Below are 22,803 nucleotides of genomic sequence, written 5' to 3'. Positions count from 1 at the left end.
ACAGTGAGGCTGTTCTCATTCACCAGCATGGGGGAGGGTGGGGCCTGGTACTCTGCATTGCCAACACAAGAAAGTTTGTAAGCTGGTGGGATTTCACATGTGCATAGCAAGTAGTCTGAAAAGACATCCATTAAGCTGAGAGCTGTGGTCACTTCTAAGGAGTGGGATAGAAGGGATATATTCCAGTAGGCTGAATATTTGTAAAGGGCAAGTTTTATATCTGTACCTTGAAATACATACAGATGTTTAAAGAAAACCAACTAAGAAACAAAAGTAAATAAAACGGGGGGGGGGGGTATGTAAGATGCCAAGGTTGGCAGGAATCCTAGTATGTCTGAGTCCCCTTGACAAGGTCTGTTCCTCCAGTGATGAGACGTGTTCTCCCTCTGAAGGAAGCCCTTGCTGACCCTACACGGAGCAGACCCTGGAGTCAAGATCACTCCACTCCTCCTCTACCCTACTCTCCCACCCTCTTACTTCTTTTTTTGCTTGAGTTAGTCCTGATTTAGTTTAGATATCCACACTCCTTTGAAGCCACTTGTCTCAGTGAAGACATGCCCACTCCCAGACTCAATATGTGAATCTTAATTAATCTAAGCTAGGGGCTTCTAATGTAGTCCACAGACCACCCCTACCAAGGGTCCGTGCATGGAATGCATGGGATTCACAATCTTGCGTTGGGAAAAAAGAAAAAAAAACAACTTTTCATTAAACTCCAACTGAAATGTAACATTTCCTTCTATTATGAATGTAAGCAACAAACCACAGTATTAGCCGTAACTTGTGACTTTGTCACCAATGGAAATCACAAACATTTTCATATCACAAAACAGTTATTACAGGTATCTCAGAACACTGTTTACCTTCATCACTACTTAAAAATTATGGTTGTTATTAGATCAGCTGCTAGATTTTGTTATTTAGTGCACTAATAAAGAAGCAAGTTTATTCCTGTACCACTTAAAAAGTATATTTTTTGATATAGTTGGTTTCTTTTGTAATCCGGTCATTTCATTCTATGCAATTAAATAGAGTATTCTGGGAAGGGGTCCCTAGGTTTCACCAGACTGCCAAAGGGGCCCATGGCACAGAAAAGGTGAATAAACCCCGGTCTAAGCCAATGCTGGCAATTCCATTATCCGAGTTGGAGACTACTTAGGAAGTGTCATGTGACCTAGTGTGTCACATTCACAATGAGATGCAATGGGACATCTGTTGGAGGGAGAGTGGAGTCCCTCTTGGGAAAGGTTTCTTAAGAGGAGACACAAGGAAGTCAAACTTTCTTCCTCTGCTTCTTAGTGTCTGATCATGTGAGCTGGGAATTTCTTCCACCATTGGGCAGCCATGTGAAGAGCAACTGATCCACCTAAGATGCAGAAAAGACTGATGGGAGAGGCCTGGGTTTTTGTGGATGTGGTTGATCTGGTGAATTAGCCAGACAGGAACGTCCCTACTTCTAGACTCCTGTTACCAATCAATAAATTCCTTAAGATTAAAAAAAAAAAAAAAAGATACAGGTACCACAATGTTCATTGCAGCACTATTCACAATAGCCAGGACATGGAAGCAACCTAAGTGTCCATCGACAGATGAATGGATAAAAAAGATGTGGCACATATATACAATGGAATATTACTCAGCCATAAAAAGGAACAAAATTGAGTTGTTTGTATTGAGGTGGATGGACCTAGAATCTGTCATACAGTGTGAAGTTAAGTCAGAAAAAGAAAAACAAATACCATATGCTAACACATACATATGGAATTTTAAAAAGCGGTACTGACGAACCTAGTGGCAGGGCAGGAATAAAGACACAGACATAGAGAACAGATCTGAGGGCACAGTGGGGGAAGGGGAAGCTGGGATGAAGTGAGAGAGTAGCAATGACATATATACACTACCAAATGTAAAATGGCTAGTGGGAAGCTACTGCATAGCACAAGGAGATCAACTTGATGCTTTGTGACGACCTAGAGGGATGGGATAGGGAGGGTGGGAGGGAGGCTCAAGAGGGAGGGGATATGGGGATATATGTATACAAACAGCTGATTAACTTTGTTGTACAGCAGGAAGTAACACAACATTGTAAAGCATTTATACTCCAGTAAAGATGTGAAAAAAAAAAGAAGAAAATACTCATACAAGTATTCTGAAAAACACCATGCTGCTTCTTCATATCTATGGATTATTACTCTTGGGCTTGCCTGGTATTGAGATAGCTGGTACTCAATAACTGAAAGAGCTTCAGATGCTGGTGTGATTCTAAAGATGACTAATTTGTACTTGGTTTAATTCTCCCTGCAGTTTTGTAGGTTAGGTCACCACCTGAAAGTGAAAATTCTAAGATGCTGTATGACGATGATATTTTTTAGCAATAAAAATAACTAACATTTATTGAGCACATAGTATGTGCCAGTGTGTTGTTACCTTATTAACTGTTATAGTGACATATTAACTCATTTAATTCTTTAAAGTTGTTGAGGTAGGTGCTAGTGGTATCACCCCTAATAATTCACATTTTAAGTCAAGCTGGATTCAGGCCAAAGGCCTAATGAATCAAAGTAAAACAATTAATTCTAGTCTAGGATCACCTATATCCTAACATATTTTACAACGTTTTTGCCTTGCTAATCTTTTATTCCCATAAGGACTCAAATTCCTCTATAGAAAATTCCCATTTTTTTTCCCCTCCCATCAAAGAAACAATAGACTATCCTAGTCAGGACTTCCAGGTCATACTGATATATTTTTACTTGTATTCCATTCTTATTATAAGAAGGTCTAACTTAAATTTTGTTAGGTAAGTCCATAGAGAGACCAAACATAAAAAAATCAAGAACTATAGTCACAAAAACTAAATATATTTTGCCCCTATTCAAAGGCAAGTCAAAAGACCAAATGTATATGTATATGTATGAAACACCCTCTCAATATACATTAAATCTCATTAAAATGTAGTACATGCTTTCTATATGATGTACTGTTTCCATGGACTTGGCTCTCAAAACTCTCTTTAACTAAAAACACTCAAAGATTTCCAAGAAATGCAATGTCTGAAGTCCTGGAACTGTACTGTACTAAAATGCCTAGAATTATCCTGCAGCTTGAAAAGGCTTTTCCAATGGAAAAAAAAGAGATGCTAAAAAGACCCAGCTAGAACACAGCTATACGGACACAAACACCTGCAAAGAAAGGAAAATGCTGATTGGAGTTCCATGAAGAAGATGAAATGGGTATTGGCAGACACTTAATAGAAACTCTGCAATAGTGAATACAGTTTAGGGTATGGACCTATTGTGATGAGAGAAAATGAATCTTTTCATGATTGAGAGTATAGTACAAACTGCCACCAAAAGAAGAAAGCAGGTGGACAATGAAATAAAGCGACATAATCATGACTCAAGTGAAAAATAACTGGATTTTTACATATTCCAATCTTTTTTAAATTACTATTAACACTTTTAATTAGGATTGAGAAAGTTTCACTTGGGGTATTCTGGCGTTTTTGAGCCCCTTATTCTTCTTCACAGAGGAAGGCTGGATTTCTTTCCCTTTATTTCTTAAACTTCCTATACTGTATCTATCTGGCGCTGTTAATGGAGAAGTAACACTGGAAGCAGACAGACATTCTGAAATGTATTCTGGATTACACTGTACAGTCAGGTTATTACAACCATTACAACAAATGTGAGTTATTCAGGGACAATCTGGACCAGTTGAGGTTCTGAGAGCTCTAGAGGGACGTATGAAAAACAAGAGGGGTGGGTACAGATGTGGAATCCACACCCCATTTTCAGTATATAATCTGAGTCTAGAAAGAAACAGAATAATATTGGCATTTAGCTAGAACTTAAAAAAAAATTTTTTTAAGTTAAATCTATATGCTCTGTTGATTTTGTGAACCATTTTATCCTTCTCAAAAAATAACGAGATTAGAATATAGCAGGATGGCTAATGTGGGAGTTTTTTAGTTTCAGTGTCAGATGAGGGAATGTGGTGACCTCCTTATAGCTTGTATGAATTAACAATTTTTTAGAGACATACTTCCCTGGCCCATGAAGTACTTGTTATGTGTTGTGTCAAAAGCAAGAAGCCCTGACATTAAGACGTTAGGAAAACAGGATGAACAATAAGTGATACATAGTGGGCACCAGTGTTTGAAGTAGTGCTGATTCAACTTGGCATACAAAGGACATGTCCAGCATTACTGTATATACTAAAACCAAAATGGCACATGGAGCTCCAGTACTGTATATATGGAATTATATCAGGAGCAAATAGCCAAATAAAATGTACTCCTGCTTCAATGACTCTCTCTCTTTAGACCAATTCTGTTTGCAGTCTTGGTGGAAAACTGCCATGGCTTTTTAGTTTCTTCAAATACAAAAATCTATAAGCCATGATTTAATCTATGTTGTACAATATCTAACATACAAAATTCAATACAAGATTTAACTTTAACAGGACACCATCTATATTCTTTAAAAGAGAAAAGAAAAACTGCTAAAATTTTATGGAAAGATACAGGCAACTTTATTAAACTCAAAGTCTTACTACCTAAGTTTGGGGAAAGGACGTTTCCTTTTAAGCTGAAAGTTACCATAGGTTCATACCTTGAAGCAGGAGGCTCTATAAAGGAGCTGGACAACATGCCCAATGCTAGTTTTAGAGGCTTGAGGAAACCGTGGCTCCAACCTTTGCACCACAAAGAGAACCAATACTTTTCTTGACAAAGCAGAACCATCTTCTAAGGCCAGGAGAACCAGCTTTAGAGCTTCCTCCTGCATTGCTAGGAAAAGTTGAGCAAAACCAAAATTTATCATGTACAGAGATAAGATAAAGCCATTTTTTAGAAGGGAAACATTTAATAATTTCTACAGGTACCACTTCATTAATGGGCAACACAACAACAACCAATATTCAGTTATACTTTTGAACCATTTGGGGGCAATTTTTTATTACATTCCATATACTTTATTTAAGAAAGCAGATAAAAGATTAATACAGTTAGGGAAAACCTCTATCAAAATGAACAAACTTTTGGCAGTAAAAGTTTTAAGTATCCTGAAAAACTGACATGGAATTACCCAAGCCATGACTGTGGGATACCAAGTTACCAAGTGGGATATTACTTGATAACAACAGAATATTGCAAAGAACTAGCCTTTGTATATCACTTATAGTTCCTATACTATAAATACTTTTAGAATTACTAGTATAGTAAATATCAAACTTTAATTATATACCTGGTCCAAGGAACTGGCAGCCTCTAGCTCTGACTGCTGCCCAAAGATTGGAAGAGAGTTGCTGAGGATTCTGGTGCTGGAGAATGAGCTCTGTAACTGTTCGTTCACCTAAAGATCGAGCTGCCCTCATGGCACGAATCCTGCCTTCTTCTTCTACTAGTTGGCAGTGGACCAGAGTCACCAGCTTCCTCTGCATTGGGCGACTCAGAACACTCTGAGTAGTGCTATTCAGACCCACTCCTTTAAAACAGAAAATATAGTTATTTCTAGGTTTCCAATGTAATTTTAGAGTCCAGAAAAACTTCCTCTGATGGGCTGATTGACTTATGGCTATGTGGAATAGTTCTGGGTTCTATCAGAATATTTAAAATAAACAATACAAATTACACAAGTGAAGCCTAGTTTGCATTTTAAAAGTATACAAAAGTTGTTATTGCATGCAAATGTAACACTCATGACATTAAATATATTATTCATTTTAATCATGGAGAAATAAAGAAAAAAAGGCCAGTCAATATTAATAATTAAAAACCCAAATCTTGACAAAGTGAGAGTGTGGCATGGACTTAATATATACTACCAAATGTAAAACAGATAGCTAGTGGGAAGCAGCCGCATAGCACAGGGAGATCAGCGTGGTGCTTTGTGACCAACTAGAGGGGTGGGATAGGGAGGGTGGGAGGGAGACGCAAGAGGGAGGAGATATGGGGATATATATATATGTGTATAGCTGATTCACTTTGTTATAAAGCAGAAACTAACACACAACTGTAAAGCAATTATACTCCAATAAAGATGTTAAAAAAAAAACAAAAAAAACACCCAAATCTTGAGGTCCTAACAGGTCTGGTATATTTCCTAGTGGTTAAGCTCACCTTCCTAATAAAAACAAGCCATAATGGCAAGATAGTAATGGCAACTTCCAATTTTATTGTACCCCCAACAGCATACCACACAAAACTGGATAGAAGGCTGACAATTTAGAGTTGTCAAATGATAGAGAGCCCTTCTGAAACCACTAGTGTGTTTATACTTACTTTTGCAACTCATTCAAAAAACGTTTCCAATAAATAGTACATAAACTTTAAACTCACTACTTTATTTGATGTGGTTTGTAATATTATTTAGCACCGGTGGGTTTGGCTTACAATAAATAAATGAATTTCGTTAACATTCACTTACAGCTCACAGTTTTTATGGTAACAAAAGCATCTTTAATGAACACGTGCTCAGCATGGATAATTTCATCTGATTTACCTCTAGCACTGCTGAGTGGTTTCAGGTACAGTGCTAATTCTTCTACACACTTCTTGGCTTCCTCATAATGCTTTGTATCTTCAACCCCACTACACAAAGTAATGGGCTGCTGTTCAGGAACCTAGAGGTAAAAAAAAGGTGTGTTTGAGTGCTCACTAATTAATTATAATCAAATGTTTTATTGAGTATGTTTTATGCACTCCTATTCTAACACTGGTAACATCAAAACTCCCATTAAATTTACTGAATTCTTTCAAAAGATCTTTTATATACATACACACAAAATTACTGCATTTTTAAATTTTTGTTTTGTTTCTGTAACAGCTTTATTGAGATATAACTTGCATATCATGTAATTGACCCATTTAAGGTATATAATTCAATGACTTTAAATATATTCTCAGTTATACAACCATCACAATTTTAGAACATTTTCATAGCCCCCCCCAAAAGAACCCCAGAGTCACCCCTGCCATATTTCCTCCCAAACCCCTCCAGCCATAGGAAAAAACTAATCTATTTTCTGTCTCTACGGATTTGCCTATTTTGGACATTTCATATAAACAGAATCATATAATAACTTCCAAAGTAGCTGTACCATTTTGCATTCCCGCCAGCAATAAATGAGAGTCTCTCTTGCTTCCCATCCTCACCAGTATTTCGTGCTGTCAATGTTTTGAATTTTAGCTATTCTAATTTATGTGTAGTGGTAGCTCACTGTTGCTGTTGTTTTCACAATTTTTAAAGATTATATTCTATTTATAGTTACTATAAAATGTTGGCTATATTCCCCTTGTTGTACAATATATCCTTGTAGCATTTATTTTATACATAGTAGTTTGTACCTCTGATTGTTGTTTTAATCTGCAATTCTTTAATGACAAACAATGCTGAGCAAGCTTTTATTTGCTCATTTGCCACCTGCATATCTTCTTTGGTGAAGTGTCCAGATCTTTGCCCATTTAAAAACCATGTTCTTTTAATAATTGAGTTGTAAGGGTTCTTAGATACAAGTTTCTTACAGATATATGATTTACAATTATTTTCTCCCATTCTGTCGGTTGTTCTCTCACTCTCTTGACAGTGTCTTTTGAAGCACTAAGTTTTTTGTTTTGTTTTGGCCTTACCACGTGGCTTGTGGGATCTTAGTTCCCCAACCAGAAACTGAACCCAGGCCCTCAGCAATGAAAGCGTGGAGTCCTAACCAATGGACTGCCAGGAAATTCCCTGAAACACTAAGTTTTAAATTTTGATTTAGTTTGATTTATCTTTTGTTCCTTGTGCTTCTGGTGTCATAGCTAAAAAAATACTGCCTAGGGACTTCCCTGGTGGTTCAGTGGTTAAGACTCCATGCTCCCAAAGTAGGGGTCCCGGGTTCAATCCCTGGACAGGGAACTAGATCCTACATGCATGCCACAACTAAGGAGCCCACGTGCCACAACTAAGGAGCCTGTGTGCCGCAACAAAGGAGCCAGTGAGCTGCAATTAAGGAGCCCTCAAGCTGCAACTAAAGAAACCCTCTTGCCGCAACTAAGACCTGGCACAACCAAATAAATAAATAAACAAAAAAACCACTGCCTACTCCAAGGTCACAAAGATTTATGCAAATATTTTGTTTTAAGAGTGCTGCAGTTTTAGCTCTTACTTTTAGCCTTTGATCTATTTTGATTTAATTTCTGTATATGGTGTGAGGTAGTGGTCCAAATTCAATCTTTTGCATTTGGATATCCAGTTTGCTCAGCGCCATTAGTTGGAAAGACTGTCCTTTCCCCATTGAATGGTTTCGGCAATCTTGTAAAAAGTCATTTGACCATATATATGGGTTTATTTCTGGACTCTCTATTCTATTCCATTGATCTAAATGCCAATCTTTATGCCAGCAGCACACTGTCTTGATCACTAGAGTTTTGCAGTTTCAAAATCAGGAAGTGTGATTCCTTCAAATTTGTTCTGCTTTTAAGACTGTTTTGGCTATTTAGGGTCCCCTGTGAGTCCATATAAATTTTAGGATGGGTTTTTCTATTTCTTCAAAAAACATCATTGGGATTTTGAAAAAGTTTACATTGAATCTGTTGATTGCTTTGGGTAGTACTGTCATCTTAGTAATATTAAGTCTGTGAACAGGTGATGTCTTTCCATTTATTTATGTCTTCTTTAACTTCTTTAAGCAATGTTTTATTTTCAATGTACAAGTCTTTCACCTCCTTCGCTAAATTTATTCCTAAGTCTTTTATTCTTTTTGATGCTACTGTAAGTGAAATTATTTTCTTAATTTCCTTTTGGATTGTTCATTGTTAGTGTACAGAAATGAAACCGATTTTTGCATGTTAACTTTGTATCCTGCAACTTTGTTTAATTCATTTATTACTTCTAACAGTTTTTTAATGGAGATCTGTGGGGTTAAAATAATGGCTATTATGGATTAAAATGTCCTATCCTCAAATTTCATAAACATTAGTTGTTACAGTTAAGACATGACAAGGTCTTACTCATTTTGTAGAAAAAGAATTAGTTCATCCTTAGACAACTTTATGAGGAAAAGTAAGTCTTGGTTATTTGTTATTAAAATATTATATTACTAAAATTGTTATCCCCAATAAGTCTATTTTAAAAACATTTCCAAAATGTCATAATGGAATTTTCAAAACAAAAAGAGAAATGATTATCAAATGAAAACTTAAGTACAGGAAGAGAAGAAAAACAATCAAATGCAATTTCCCTCTGACAAATATTAATATTTTGTAGTATTGGCGACATCATCAAGATAGATTTGTAAATAAAGTAAGTTTTCCTTTGTTTTTGGCTGCACCATGTGCATGCAGGATCCTAGTTTCCCAACCAAGGACTGAACTACTCCCCCCGCAGTAGAAGCACAGAGTCCCAACCACGGGACCACCAGGGAAGTCCCAGTAAGTTTTCCTTTTGAATAAGCTGTTCTAAAACTGCTCTCTTTATCTCCTACATACATAATATCAACCTTCCCTACTTTTTATCAACTTATAGGAAGACTAATCTAGCAAATATTAGTGGTATTAATATAAATATTAATGTCCAAAGTTCCAGTATATTTATTTAGAAAATGATTTATGGTAAACATATGATACTTTAGACTCACACTATGCAAATTAACAGTGAGGGGTTTGTTTAAGTGAATCATACCTAACTCTGAAAAGCCTACTTCCCTTGGCTTTGTGAAACCTTCTGAAGATACTATTGATCTCTACCTTGAGAATACTGACACAAAACTTTCAGAGTATTACCTTCAGAATTACTAGAGTAACTTTTATATTTAGATACTTAGAGGTATTTGCTTCCACTCTAGACAAATGGTTCCCAAAGGCTGTGTTCTATAGTTTTCGTCACTTTCTCGATCTTTCATTTCAGTTAGTGTCTACTAAGTAAAATAGTCTGAAGCAGCTTCACTTTTCCTATTAAGTAAAATGCAATTATTTTGTGAATAATATTTTCTTCACTATTAAGAAGTTTTTGTGACTTACCTCTTAGGTTTCTCTAATGATCTGATAGCTAAGGCTGTTGAGAAAGTCTGACCACCAGACTGGACGAATGTTACTGTACAGTGACTGAGAAACACTGCACCACCATAACAAATCTCCTTAACGTACTGAGATAAAGGATCTGCACAGTACTGAACAAAATTTTATCTATTTAAATAGAAGACAGGAGGAGCTTCAAGATGGCAGAAGAGTAAGACGTGGAGATCACCTTCCTCCCCACAAATACATTGGAAATACATCTACATGTGGAACAACTCCTACAGAACACTTACTGAACAATGGCAGAAGAATTCAGACCTCTCAAAAGGCAATAAACTCCCCACGTACCTGGGTAGGGCAAAAGAAAAAAACAGAGACAAAAGAATAGGGACGGGACCTGCATCAGTGGGAGGGACCCGTGAAGGAGGAAAGGTTTCCACACACTAGGAAGGCCCTTCACGGGCAGAGACTGCAGGAGGCGGAGTGGGGAAGCTTCGGAGCCGCGGAGGAGAGCACAGCAACAGGGGTGCGGCGGGCAAAGTGGAGAGATTCTCGCACAGAGAATCAGTGCCAACCAGCACTCACCAGCCCAAGAGGCTTGTCTGCTCACCCGCGGGATGGGCGGGGGCTGGGAGCTAACGAGCTCCAGAGATGGGCGCAAGCCACGGCTATCAGCCTGGACCCCAGAGATGAGCATGAGACTCTAAGCTTGTGTGCAAGCACAGGTCACTACCCACACCTCCCCTCCCTGGAGCCTGTGCAGCAGGTCACTGCCAGGGACAACTTCCCCCGGAGAACACATGGTGCACCTCAGCATAGTGAAACATCACGCCAGCCTCTGTCACCGCAGGCTCACCCAGCATTCCGTAACCCTGCCCCCGCAGTGAGCCAGAGCCCCCTAATCAGCTGCTACTTTAACCCCATCCTGTCTGGGCGGGGATCAGATGCCCTCAGGCGACCTACACCCAGAGGCGGGGCCACATTCAAAGCTGAATCCCAGGAGCTGTGAGAACAAGAAGAGAAAGGGAAATCTCTCCCAGCAGCCTCAGGAGCAGTGGATTAAATCTCCACAATCAACTTGATGTACCCTGCATCTGTGGAATACCTGAATAGACAGCGAATCATACCAACTTGAGGCGGTGGACTTTGGGAGCAACGATATATATATTTTTTTCCCTTTTTCTCTTTTTGTGACTGTGTATGTGTATGCTTCTGTGTGTGATTCTGTCTGTATAACTTTGCTTTTACCATTTGTCCTAGGGTTCTGTATCTCCATTTATTTATTTTTTTTAAGATGTTGGGGGTAGGAGTTTATTAATTTATTTATTTTTGCTGTTTGGGTCTTCGTTTCTGTGCGAGGGCTTTCTCTAGTTGTGGCAAGCGGGGGCTACTCTTCATCGTGGTGCGCGGGCCTCTCACTATCGCGGCCTCTCTTTTTGCGGAGCACAGGCTCCAAACGCGCAGGCTCAGTAGTTGTGGCTCACGGGCCAAGTTGCTCCGCGGCATGTGGGATCCTCCCAGACCAGGGCTCGAACCCGTGTACCCTGCATTAGCAGGCAGATTCTCAACCACTGTGCCACCAGGGAAGCCCCATTTTTTTTTTTTTAAGTATAATTTTTAGTGCTTGTTATCATTGGTGGATTTGTTTTGGGTTTGGTTGCTCTATTTTTTTTCTATTACTTAAATTTTTTTTTTTAATAATTATTTTCTATTTTAATAACTTTATTTTCCTCCCTCTATCCCTCCCTTCCTCCCTCCCTCCCCCCCTTTCTTTCTCCCTTTTACTCTGAGTCATGTGGATGACAGGGTCTTGGTGCTCCGGCCGGGCGTCAGGCCTGTACCTCTGAGGTGGGAGAGCTGAGTTCAGGACATTGGTCTACCAGAGACCTCCCAGCTCCACGTAATATCAAATGGCAAAAATCTCCCAGAGATCTCCAACTCAACGCCAAGACCCAGCTCCACTCAATGACCAGCAAGCTACAGTGCTGAACACCCTATGCCAAACAACTAGCAAGACAGGAACACAACCCCACCCATCAGCAAAGAGGCTGCCTAAAATCATAATAAGGTCACAGACACCACAAAACACACCACCAGACGCAGACCTGCCCACCAGAAAGACAAAATCCAGCCTCATCCACCAGAACACAGGCACTAGTCCCCTCCACCAGGAAGCCTACACAACCCACTGAACGAATCATAGCCACTGGGGGTAGACACCAAAAACAACGGGAACTACAAACCTGGGGCCTGCGAAAAAGAGACCCCAAACACAGTAAGTGAAGCAAAAGGAGAAGACAGAGAAACACACAGCAGATGAAGGAGCAAGGTAAAAACTGATCAGACCAAACAAATGAAGAGGAAATAGGCAGTCTACCTGAAAAAGAATTCAGAGTAATGACAGTAAAGATGATCCAAAATCTTGGCAATAGAATGGAGAAAATACAAGAAACATTTAACAAGAACCTAGAAGAACTAAGGAGCAAACAAACAATGATGAACACCACAATAAATGAAATTAAAAATTCTCTGGAAGGAAATCAATAGAATAAGTGAGGCAGAAGAACAGATAACTAACTTGGAAGAGAAAATAGTGGAAATAACTACTGCAGAACAGAATAAAGAAAAAAGAATGAAAATGATTGAGAACAGTCTCAGAGACATCTGGGACAACATTAAAGGCACCAACATTCGAATTCTAGGGGTCCCAGAAGGAGAAGAGAAAAAGAAAAGGACTGAAAAAATATTTGAAGAGATTACAGTTGAAAACTTCTGTAATATGGGAAAGGAAATAGTTAATCAAGTCCAGGAGGCGCAGAGAGTCCCATAAAGGATAAATCCAAGGAGAGACAGGCCAAGACACATATTAATCAAACTACTAAAAATTAAATACAAAGAAAAAATATTAAAAGCAGGAAGGGAAAAACAACAAATAACATACAATGGAATCCCAATAAAGTTAGCTAATACTTCAGCAAAAACTGCAAGCCAGAGGGACTAGAAGGACATATTTAAAGTGATGAAAGGGAAAAACCTACAACAAAGATTACTCTACCCAGCAAGATCCTCGTTCAGATTCGACGGAGAAATTAAAACCTTAACAGACAAGCAAAAGCTAAGAGAGTTCAGCACCACCAAACCAGCTTTAAAACAAATGCTAAAGGAACTTCTCTAGGCAGGAAACACAAGAAAAGGAAAAGATCCACGAAAACAAACCCAAAACAATTAAGAAAATGGTAATAGGAACACACATATTGATAATTACCTTCAATGTAAATGGATTAAATGCTCCAAACAAAAGACATAGACTGGCTGAATGGATACAAAAACAAGACCCATATATATGTGTCTACAAGAGACCCATTTCAGACCTAGGGACACATACAGACTGAAAGTGAGGGGACGGAAAAAGATATTCCATGCAAATGGAAATCAAAAGAAAGCTGGGGCTTCCCTGGTGGCGCAGTGGTTGAGAGTCCGCCTGCAGATGCAGGGGACATGGGTTCATGCCCCGGTCCAGGAAGATCCCACATGCCGTGGAGCGGCTGGGCCCGTGAGCCATGGCCACTGAGCCTGTGCATCCGGAGCCTGTGCTCTGCAACGCGAGAGGCCACAACAGTGAGAGGCCCACGTACCACAAAAAACAAACCAAAAAAAGCTGGAGTAGCAATTCTCATATCAGACAAAATAGACTTTAAAACAAAGACTATTACAAGAGACAAAGAAGAACACTACATAATGATCAAGGGATCGATCCAAGAAGAAGATAGAACAACTGTATATATATATGCACCCAACATAGGAGCACCTCAATACATAAGGCAAATACTAACAGCCATAAATGGGGAAATCGACAGTAACACAATCATAGTAGGGGACTTTACCACTCCTGTTTCACTGATGGACACATCATCCAAAATGAAAATAAATAAAGAAACACAAGTTTTAAATGAGACTTTAAACAAGATGGACTTAATTGATATTTACAGGACATTCCATCCAAAAACAACAGAATACACTTTCTTCTCAAGCGCTCATGGAACATTCTCCAGGATAGATCATATCTTGGGTCACAAACCAAGTCTTGGTAAATTTAACAAAACTGAAATCGTATCAAGTATCTTTTCTGACCACAACGCTATGAGACTAGATATCAATTACAGGAAAAAAATCTGTAAAAAAATACAAACACATGGAGGCTAAACAGTACACTACCTAATAACCAAGAGATCACTGAAGAAATCAAAGAGGAAACAAAAAAATACCTAGAAACAAATGACAATGAAAACACGATGACCCAAAACCTGTGAGAGGCAGCAAAAGCAGCTCTAAGAGGGAAGTTTATAGCAATACAATCCTGCCTTAAGAAACAAGAAACATCTCAAATAAACAACCTAACCTTACACCTAAAGCAATTAGAGAAAGAAGAACAAAAAAACCCCAGAGTTAGCAAAAGGAAAGGAATCATAAAGATCAGATCAGCAATAAATGAAAAAGGAATGAAAGAAACAAGAGCAAACATCAATAAAACTAAAAGCTCGTTCTCTGAGAAGATAAACAAAATTGATAAACCATTAGCCAGACTTACCAAGAAAAAAATGGAGAACACTCAAATCAATAGAATTAGAAATGAAAAAGGAGAACTAACAACTGACACTGAAGAAATACAAAGGATCATGAGAGATTACTACAAGCAACTATACGTCAATAAAATGGATAACCTGGAAGAAATGGACTAATTGTTAGAAAAGCATAACCTCCTGAGACTGAACCAGGAAGAAATAGAAAATATAAACAGACCAATCACAAGCACTGGAATTGAAACTGTGATTAAAAATCTTCCAACAAACAGAAGCCCAGGACCAGATGGCTTTTTAGGTGAATTATATCAAACATTTAGAGACGAGCTAACACCTATCCTTCTCAAACTCTTCCAAAGTATAGCAGAGGGAGGAACACTCCCAAACTCATTCTAAGAGGCCACCATCACTCTGATACCAAAACAAGACAAATATGTCACAAAGAAAGAAAACTACAGGCCAATATCACTGATGAACATAGATGCAAAAATCCTCAACAAAATAGTAGTAAGCAGAATCCAACAGCACATTAAAAGGATCACACACCATGATCAAGTGGGGTTTATCCCAGGAATGCAAGGATTCTTCAATATATGCAAATCAATCAATGTGATACACCATATTAACAAATTGAAGAATAAGAACCATATGACCATCTCAATAGATGCAGAAAAAGCTATTGACAAAATTCAACACCCATTTATGAAAAAACCCTCTAGAAAGTAGGCATAGAGGGAACTTACCTAAACATAATAAAGGCCATATATGACAAACCCACAGCCAACATCGTCCTCAATGGTGAAAATCTGAAACCATTTCCACTAAGATCAGGAACAAGACAAGGTTGCCCACTCTCACGACTATTAATCAACATAGTTTTGGAAGTTTTAGCCACAGCAATCAGAGAAGAAAAGGAAATAAAAGGAATCCAAATCGGAAAAGAAGAAGTAAAGCTGTCACTGTGTGCAGATAACATGATACTATACATAGAGAATCCTAAAGATGCCACCAGGAAACTACTAGAGTTAATCAATGAATTTGGTAAAGTAGCAGGATACAAAATTAATGCACAGAAATCTCTTGCATTCCTATACACTAATGATGAAAAATCTGAAAGTGAAATTAAGGAAACTCCCATTTACCACTGCAACAAAAAGAATAAAATACCTAGGAATAAACCTACCTAGGGAGACAAAAGACCTGTATGCAGAAAACTATAAGACACTGATGAAAGAAATTAAAGATGATACAAATAGATGGAGAGATATTCCATGTTCTTGGATTGGAAGAATCAATATTGTGAAAATGACTATACTACCCAAAGCAATCTACAGATTCAATGCAATTCCTATCAAACTACTACTGGCATTTTTCACAGAACAAGAACAAAAAATTTCACAATTTGTATGGAAAAACAAAAGACCCTGAATAGCCAAAGCAATATTGAGAACAAAAAACGGAGCTGGAGGAATCAGGCTCCCTGCCTTCAGACAATACTACAAAGCTACAGTAATCAAGACAGTATGGTACTGGCATAAAAACAGAAATACAGATCAGTGGAACAGGACAGAAAGCCCAGAGATAAACCCATGCACATATGTTCACCTTCTTTTTGATAAAGGAGAAAAGAATATACAATGGAGAAAAGACTGCCTCTTCAATAAGTGGTGCTGGGAAAACTGGACAGCTACATGTGAAAGAATGAACACTCCCTAACACCATACACAAAAACAAACTCAAAATGGATTAAAGACCTAAATGTAAGGCCAGACACTATAAAACTCTTAGAGGAAAACAAAGGCAGAACACTTTATAACATAAATCACAGCAAGATCCTTTTTGACCCACCTCCTAGAAAAATGGAAATAAAAACAAAAATAAACAAATGGGACCTAATGAACTTCAAAGCTTTTGCACAGCAAAGGAAACCATAAACAGGACGAAAAAACAACCCTCAGAATGGGAGAAGATATTTGCAAATGAAGCAACTGACAAAGGATTAATCTCCAAAACTTACAAGCAGCTCACGAAGCTCAACATCAAAAAGTCAAACAACCCAATCCAAAAATGGGCAGAAGACCTAAATAGACATTTCTCCAAAGAAGATATACAGATTGCCAACAAACACATGAAAGAATGCTCAACATCATTAATCATTAGAGAAATGCAAATCAAAACTACCATTGAGATATCATCTCACACCAGTCAGAATGGCCATGATCAAAAAATCTACAAACAGTAAATGCTGGAGAGGGTGTGGAGAAAAGGGAACCCTCTTGCACTGTTGGTGGGAATGTAAATTGATACAGCCACTACAGAGAACAGTATGGAAGTTCCTTAAAAAACTAAAAGTAGAACTACCATACGACCTAGCAATTCCACTACCGGGCATATACCCTGAGAAAACCATAATTCAAAAAGATACATGTACCACAATGTTCATTGCAGCGTTATTTACAATAGCCAGGACATGGAACCAACCTAAGTGTCCTTCGAAAGATGAATGGATAAAGAAGATGTGGCACATATACACAATGGAATATTACTCAGCCATAAAAAGAAACGAAACTGAGTTATTTGTAGTGAGGTGGATGGACCTGGAGTCTGTCATACACAGTGAAGTAAGTCCGAAAGAGAAAAACAAATACCGTATGCACATATATATGGAATGTAAGAAAATTTGTTTAAAAACATTGTCAGGAAGAACCTAGGGGCAGGACAGGAATAAAGATGGAGACCTACTACAGAATGAACTTGAGGGGGGACAGGGAAGGGTAAGCTGGGACAAAGTGAGAGAGTGGCATGGACATATATACACTACCATATGTAAAACCAATAGCTAGCGGGAAGCAGCCGCATAGCACAGGGAGATCAGCTCAGTGCTTTGTGACCACCTGGGGGGGCGGATAGGGAGGGTGGGAGGGAGGGAGATGCAAGAGGGAAGAGATATGTTGATATATGTATATGTATAGCTGATTCACTTTGTTATAAAGCAGAAACTAACACACCACTGTAAAGCAATTATACTCCAATAAAGATGTTAAAAAAAACAAAACAAAACAGAATGCAATATTACCAGATCTTAACAAGTTTCCCTCGGGAGGAAAAAACACACATACAGAAATTTAAAAGGATAACAAATTACTCAACTTACCTGAGCACCCACTAGCTGCAGCAATGCTGAGTTTACTGGGAGGAGTTCAATGTCTGTATTGATAGCGGTCTGGTCAAACGGGCAAGCCTTGCGGTGGAGTTTGTTCAGGCACATCTTGCAGACAGTATGGCCACAACCCAAACTGATGGGCTTTCGAATTGTTTCGTCGAAAGTCTGAGTGCAAATTGGGCAGGAGAGGAAATCCGTCCACTGTGGAGCTTGTACAGGCATTGTTTCTGGAGTTACAATTCACTCACACACACAAAATCTAAAGCAAAGATTCCACTGGAATCAAAATCTTTGAAAAAAGTTTATCTTTTCTTTTTTTTAAATATCTTCTGTAAATACAGTCAGCACATAGTGTGAAATATTACCTGAAAAACAAAGAAAAAAAAAATGAGCATCTTCCTTTTCAATTAAACTGTACATTCTCACCTTACTACCTATAAGATTTTATACCACATTTATATCAACATAGTCCACCTCTTTGCATTTTTACAAAGTGAGAGCCATAATAAAACATCTAGTCTTATCCCCTTATTTTAGAGATGGGGAGTAGACCCCAAAAAGAGGAGATAACTTGCTGAGGGTGACAAGTTAGTAATAAAGTTAGATCCAAGATGTAAGTCTCTCAAGTTTATCTAAGTCTATGATTGTTTTATATTTTAAAATTAGCCTTTTTAAGATAGCTAATAATATTCTGATCTGAACATGTTAATATGTTCAGCTGTGAAAATTTATCAAGCTTTACACTTAGGCGTATGCATTTCGGTGTATGTTACACCCTAATAAAGAGTCTTAAAAAAATTGGCCTAAAATAAAATCTACCTTAATACTTTATCATCAAATTTAGTGTGGGTAATGAGATAAAAAGAAACCGTGGGATTCTTTTTAAGGTTTATTTATTTATTTGCAGTACGTGGGCCTCTCACTGTTGTAGCCTCTCCCGTCGTGGAACACAGGCTCCAGACGCGCAGGTTCAACAGCCATGGCTCACGGGCCTGGCCGCTCAGCATGTGGGATCTTCCCGGACTGGGGCACGAACCCGCGTCCCCTGCATCGGCAGGCGGACACTCAACCACTGTGCCACCAGGGAAGCCCTAAGGTTTATTTTTAAGAGTTTTATTTACTGGTAAAGATCTTTTAAGCCTCTGTTACAGCTTATACTTGTTGCTACAGTATGTTGTTTTAGAACACAGTGAAAAGTATTTACTTCAAAAGATTTTTTAAATTCCCAAATCTAAGAATGATAGGTCAATACAGTTAACCAGAACACATATACAGTCAAATTTCACTGTCTACCCTCTCCTTTTGGTAGGGGATAAAAACCAAATCACAAAACTTATCACCTCCATCTAACAGAAATTTTCTTTACATACAAAACCTAATCTGAAGTTTCTAGCACACATCTTAAACAATACCTGCAGTACTTACTCTAACTGTAGCTTCTAAAAATGAGAACTGGTGTACAGAATAAAGTAACATAGTGTTACAAGTTCTTAACGATTTGATTATGCTCAGCAGAGACTGCTTACAAAGATGGAAACAAAAATGTCACTTAAGCTGTAATTATTAGAAAAGTAAATTATCTACACATTTTACTCTTCAAGCATTACATTTAATTAATGTTTTATTGAAGTAACTCAACCTTAAATGCAAGCCCATTATTGAGAGAACAATTTCTATTAGGTATGCTAAAAATTTTATCCATTCATTCAACAAATATTTACTAAGCACTACTACTACTGTGTGCCAGACTCTGAATTGTTAGGGAAATAGTGAAACAGCATACTCATAGTATCTGCCTTCTGAGTAACCTCAGCTTTGTCTGGGTTTCTGCGAAGTGTGCTACCAGATAAATGGACAGTGGAAAAAAAATTTAAGAACCTAAACAGTTACCAAGTTAATTTCACATTTAGGATCTAAAATTAAAGTTATCTGAGTATATGTCCAAATCGCCCTTGCAATAATAAAAAAGTGAATAAAGAAATTGCCCACATTTTGATTTCTATAATGTTGTAATTATAAATAATTTAAATAAAATGCATCTGCAAACAGAATGAGTAGCTACAAGTATGTTTATATCAAATTATTACTTAATGAGACTATCATCCAGAGTGCTAAAAAAGAAAATACAGTATCTAATCACTCAACTGTACAGTCAAATGCTACAATTACAATTGTACATGGGGTTGCAGAATGTTCCAAAATAAAGGAAAAAAAGTGTTTGAAAGACAATATTCAGAACGAGGACTGGATATTAGTCAGAAATGTTTGCTGAAGTTGATTAAGTTGATAAAGTGTCATCCATACGAACTTTTCTATAGATTAGCATGGCAGTTTAAAATAATGCTTACAGGGGGCGTCCCTGGTGGCGCAGTGGTGGAGAGTTCGCCTGCCGATGCGGGGGACACGGGTTCGTGCCCCGGTCCGGGAGGCTCCCACATGCCGCGGAGCGGCTGGGACCGTGAGCCATGGACGCTGAGCCTGCGCGTCGGGAGCCTGCGCGTCCGGAGCCTGTGCTCCGCAAGGGGAGAGGCCACATCAGCGAGAGGCCCGCGTACCGCAAAGAAAAAAAAAAAAAAAAAAAAAGCCTACAAAGAATCTGATCTTAAGTTAACCTTTACTTGAGTTGAGTTAATGGTTCTTTCCTTTTTACCAGTATGGCCTTGTAGAGCACTTAAAATTTGTTAATTAATCATAAAACAAAGTTAAAACACAGCACTTTATTTCCTTAAACACTATAAAATTACAGAAACCCCAAAGAGCAGAAAATATAAACGTTTTATTGCACAATCATTATAATTTTTACTATTTATACAGCTCACTGCTTTACATAGAACAAAATTATAAAAGGTAGGTAACTACTGTTATCCCACTTTACAGATACAGTCGACCCCTGAACAACATGGGTTTTAATAGCAAGGGTCCACTTATGCACGAATTTTTTTTTCAATAGTAAATACTACAGTACTACATGATCTGCAGTTGGCTGAATCCTTGGATGTGGAAGTGCAGATGAGGAGGAACCGCATATACGGAGAACCGATTATAAATTATACACAGATTTTCAACTGAGCGGAGGGCCAGCACCCCTAACCCCCGTGTTCAACTGTCAACTCCATGAGAAATGGACGTTTAGTGAGGCTGAATAAGCTAAAAAGAAATAGAGATGCAATATTAACCCAGACAGTCTGGCTCAAAACCCAAACGCTTAACCATATAACCACTCACAGATTAAAGGTTAAAAAAGGAAGAATTACTTGCAGGTTCATTCAAAAACCAATGTCACAAAAATGAAATTTTAAAAAATTTTAAATTTTTTTGAAAGTTAAAAAGGAAAAGACCAGTGTCACAAAGCTGCTAATAGCTATTTTTTTAAAAAATATTTATTTATTTATTTATTTGGCTGTGTTGGATCTTAGTTGCAGCACACGGGATCTTCGCTGTGGCATGCAGGATCTTTCGTTGTGGTACACGGGCTACAGAGTGTGCAAGCTCAGTAGTTGTGGCACGTGGGCTCCTAAGATGTGGTATGTGGGTTTAACTGCCCCGCAGCATGTGGGATCTTAGTTCCCGACCAGGGATCGAACCTGCATCTCTTGCATTCTAAGGTGGATTCTTAACCACTGGACCATCAAGGAAGTCCCCTAATAGCTATTTATTGACTTCACAGTAATTTCGTTCTTCTGGCAGACAACGCTGTTGACAAATCTAATGATTAGGTCATTGTTCTAATCTTACTTGTCTTCTCAACAAGATATGAAACATGACTATTCCCTCCTTCTTGAAAGTGTCGATGAACCACACTCCCCTCATCCTTGCCAACTCACTGGCTTATTGTTTTTGATCTCTTAAACTCCTAAATGCTGAAGTGAGTTATCAGGGTTCTATCTTGAGTTTCCTTTTCTCATCATTCTCCAGTTAAAAATCTTGAAATGGCTTCCTATTACACTGAGAATAAAATTTGGATATTATATTCTGGTTTACAAAGCCGTAAATGATAAGACCTGTAATTCTCTCTCCAACTTCAGTTTCTAACACTTGTCTCCATCACTCCACTATCCTTCAGCTACTCACGTGAAACTTGTTCCTATCTTAGGATATTAGTACTAGCTAGTCTCTCTGTCTAATCTTTGAATTCAAGGCCATTCTTTATCATTTAGATGTCACCAAAAATTTCAACTCCTCAGAACTCCCTGACCACTTAAAACGCTAAAATAATCTCTTAAGTCACTCTCTAGTCCATCACTGTACTTAAATTCTCTACAAAATAGTTCTACCATCTATAAATTATACTTTCTTATATTTTTATTTGTTTACTCAATGTCTATCTTATATTAGAATGTAGACTTCATGAGGACAGAGACCTAATCTGCCTTGTTCACTATGAAAGCTATAGCTTGTTTCTCACTACAATTTAGGCACAGTAAAAATTTTGCATTTCAAAGAGTTCAGAGACCTGTGAAAATCTATTCATAGATCTCTTGGATATTTAAAGACTCCAGGTTAAGAAAGTCTAACCTACATTAGTGTTTCATGAATCTTAGAATTACAGCAAGTATTTGGAGATTTACTACATATCCAGCACAGTAGAATACAGAAAACAGGCAGAAAATATGGTCAACATCAGTTTTACAGACTTAAAATACCTCACTGCTCTCCCACGTGATTTCAGATCAGTGCTGTTATAACAAATTTTCCAAATTATTCTGTCATAACAAGAACTATTTAAAACAGAATCCTAAATCATTGATAAAAGATACCTTAGAGAACATCCAGTTCTAGCCTAATTTTTCAAGATGAGGTAACTAACATTTATTTTTATCTCTATCAGTAATAAGTGTTATTAAGCTTTTTCAAACACCTCTTTTCATTTAATCTTTAAAACCCAAAGAAGTTGGAATCATTTTCCTTCTTCTCACAGAGAAATAAAATAACATTCAGAGAATTTGTCCACGGTCATACAGGTAGTAAGTGGCAAAGTCAAAACACATCAACTTCAGTCCAGTACTTGACATTCAAGTGTATGCACTTTCCACTATACCAACTTGACATGGAGGATACCAAAG

The 22,803-nt window shown here is 38.0% G+C and overlaps 1 protein-coding gene across 3 annotated transcripts in view; it reads right to left on the bottom strand.

Annotated features, from left to right (window-relative positions):
- The window catches only part of RC3H1 (ring finger and CCCH-type domains 1), an 89,426-nt gene that overhangs the window by 39,561 nt on the left and 27,062 nt on the right, over positions 1-22,803 (bottom strand). For all 3 annotated transcript variants that reach the window (XM_079939702.1, XM_079939703.1, XM_079939701.1), the window contains exons 2-5: positions 17,732-18,105; positions 6,504-6,624; positions 5,247-5,486; positions 4,614-4,789 (exon numbers count right to left, since the gene is read on the bottom strand). In XM_079939702.1, the coding sequence (XP_079795828.1) occupies positions 4,614-4,789; positions 5,247-5,486; positions 6,504-6,624; positions 17,732-17,962 (768 nt within the window). In that variant the 5' untranslated portion in view covers positions 17,963-18,105. The remainder of the gene's footprint in view (positions 1-4,613; positions 4,790-5,246; positions 5,487-6,503; positions 6,625-17,731; positions 18,106-22,803) is intronic.

The sequence above is a fragment of the Stenella coeruleoalba genome, assembly GCF_951394435.1.
Source record: "Stenella coeruleoalba genome assembly, chromosome: 1".
Classification (NCBI taxonomy): domain Eukaryota; kingdom Metazoa; phylum Chordata; class Mammalia; order Artiodactyla; family Delphinidae; genus Stenella; species Stenella coeruleoalba.
The sequence above is the reverse complement of the archived record's forward strand: the minus strand, read 5'-3'. Positions and strand labels throughout refer to the sequence as shown.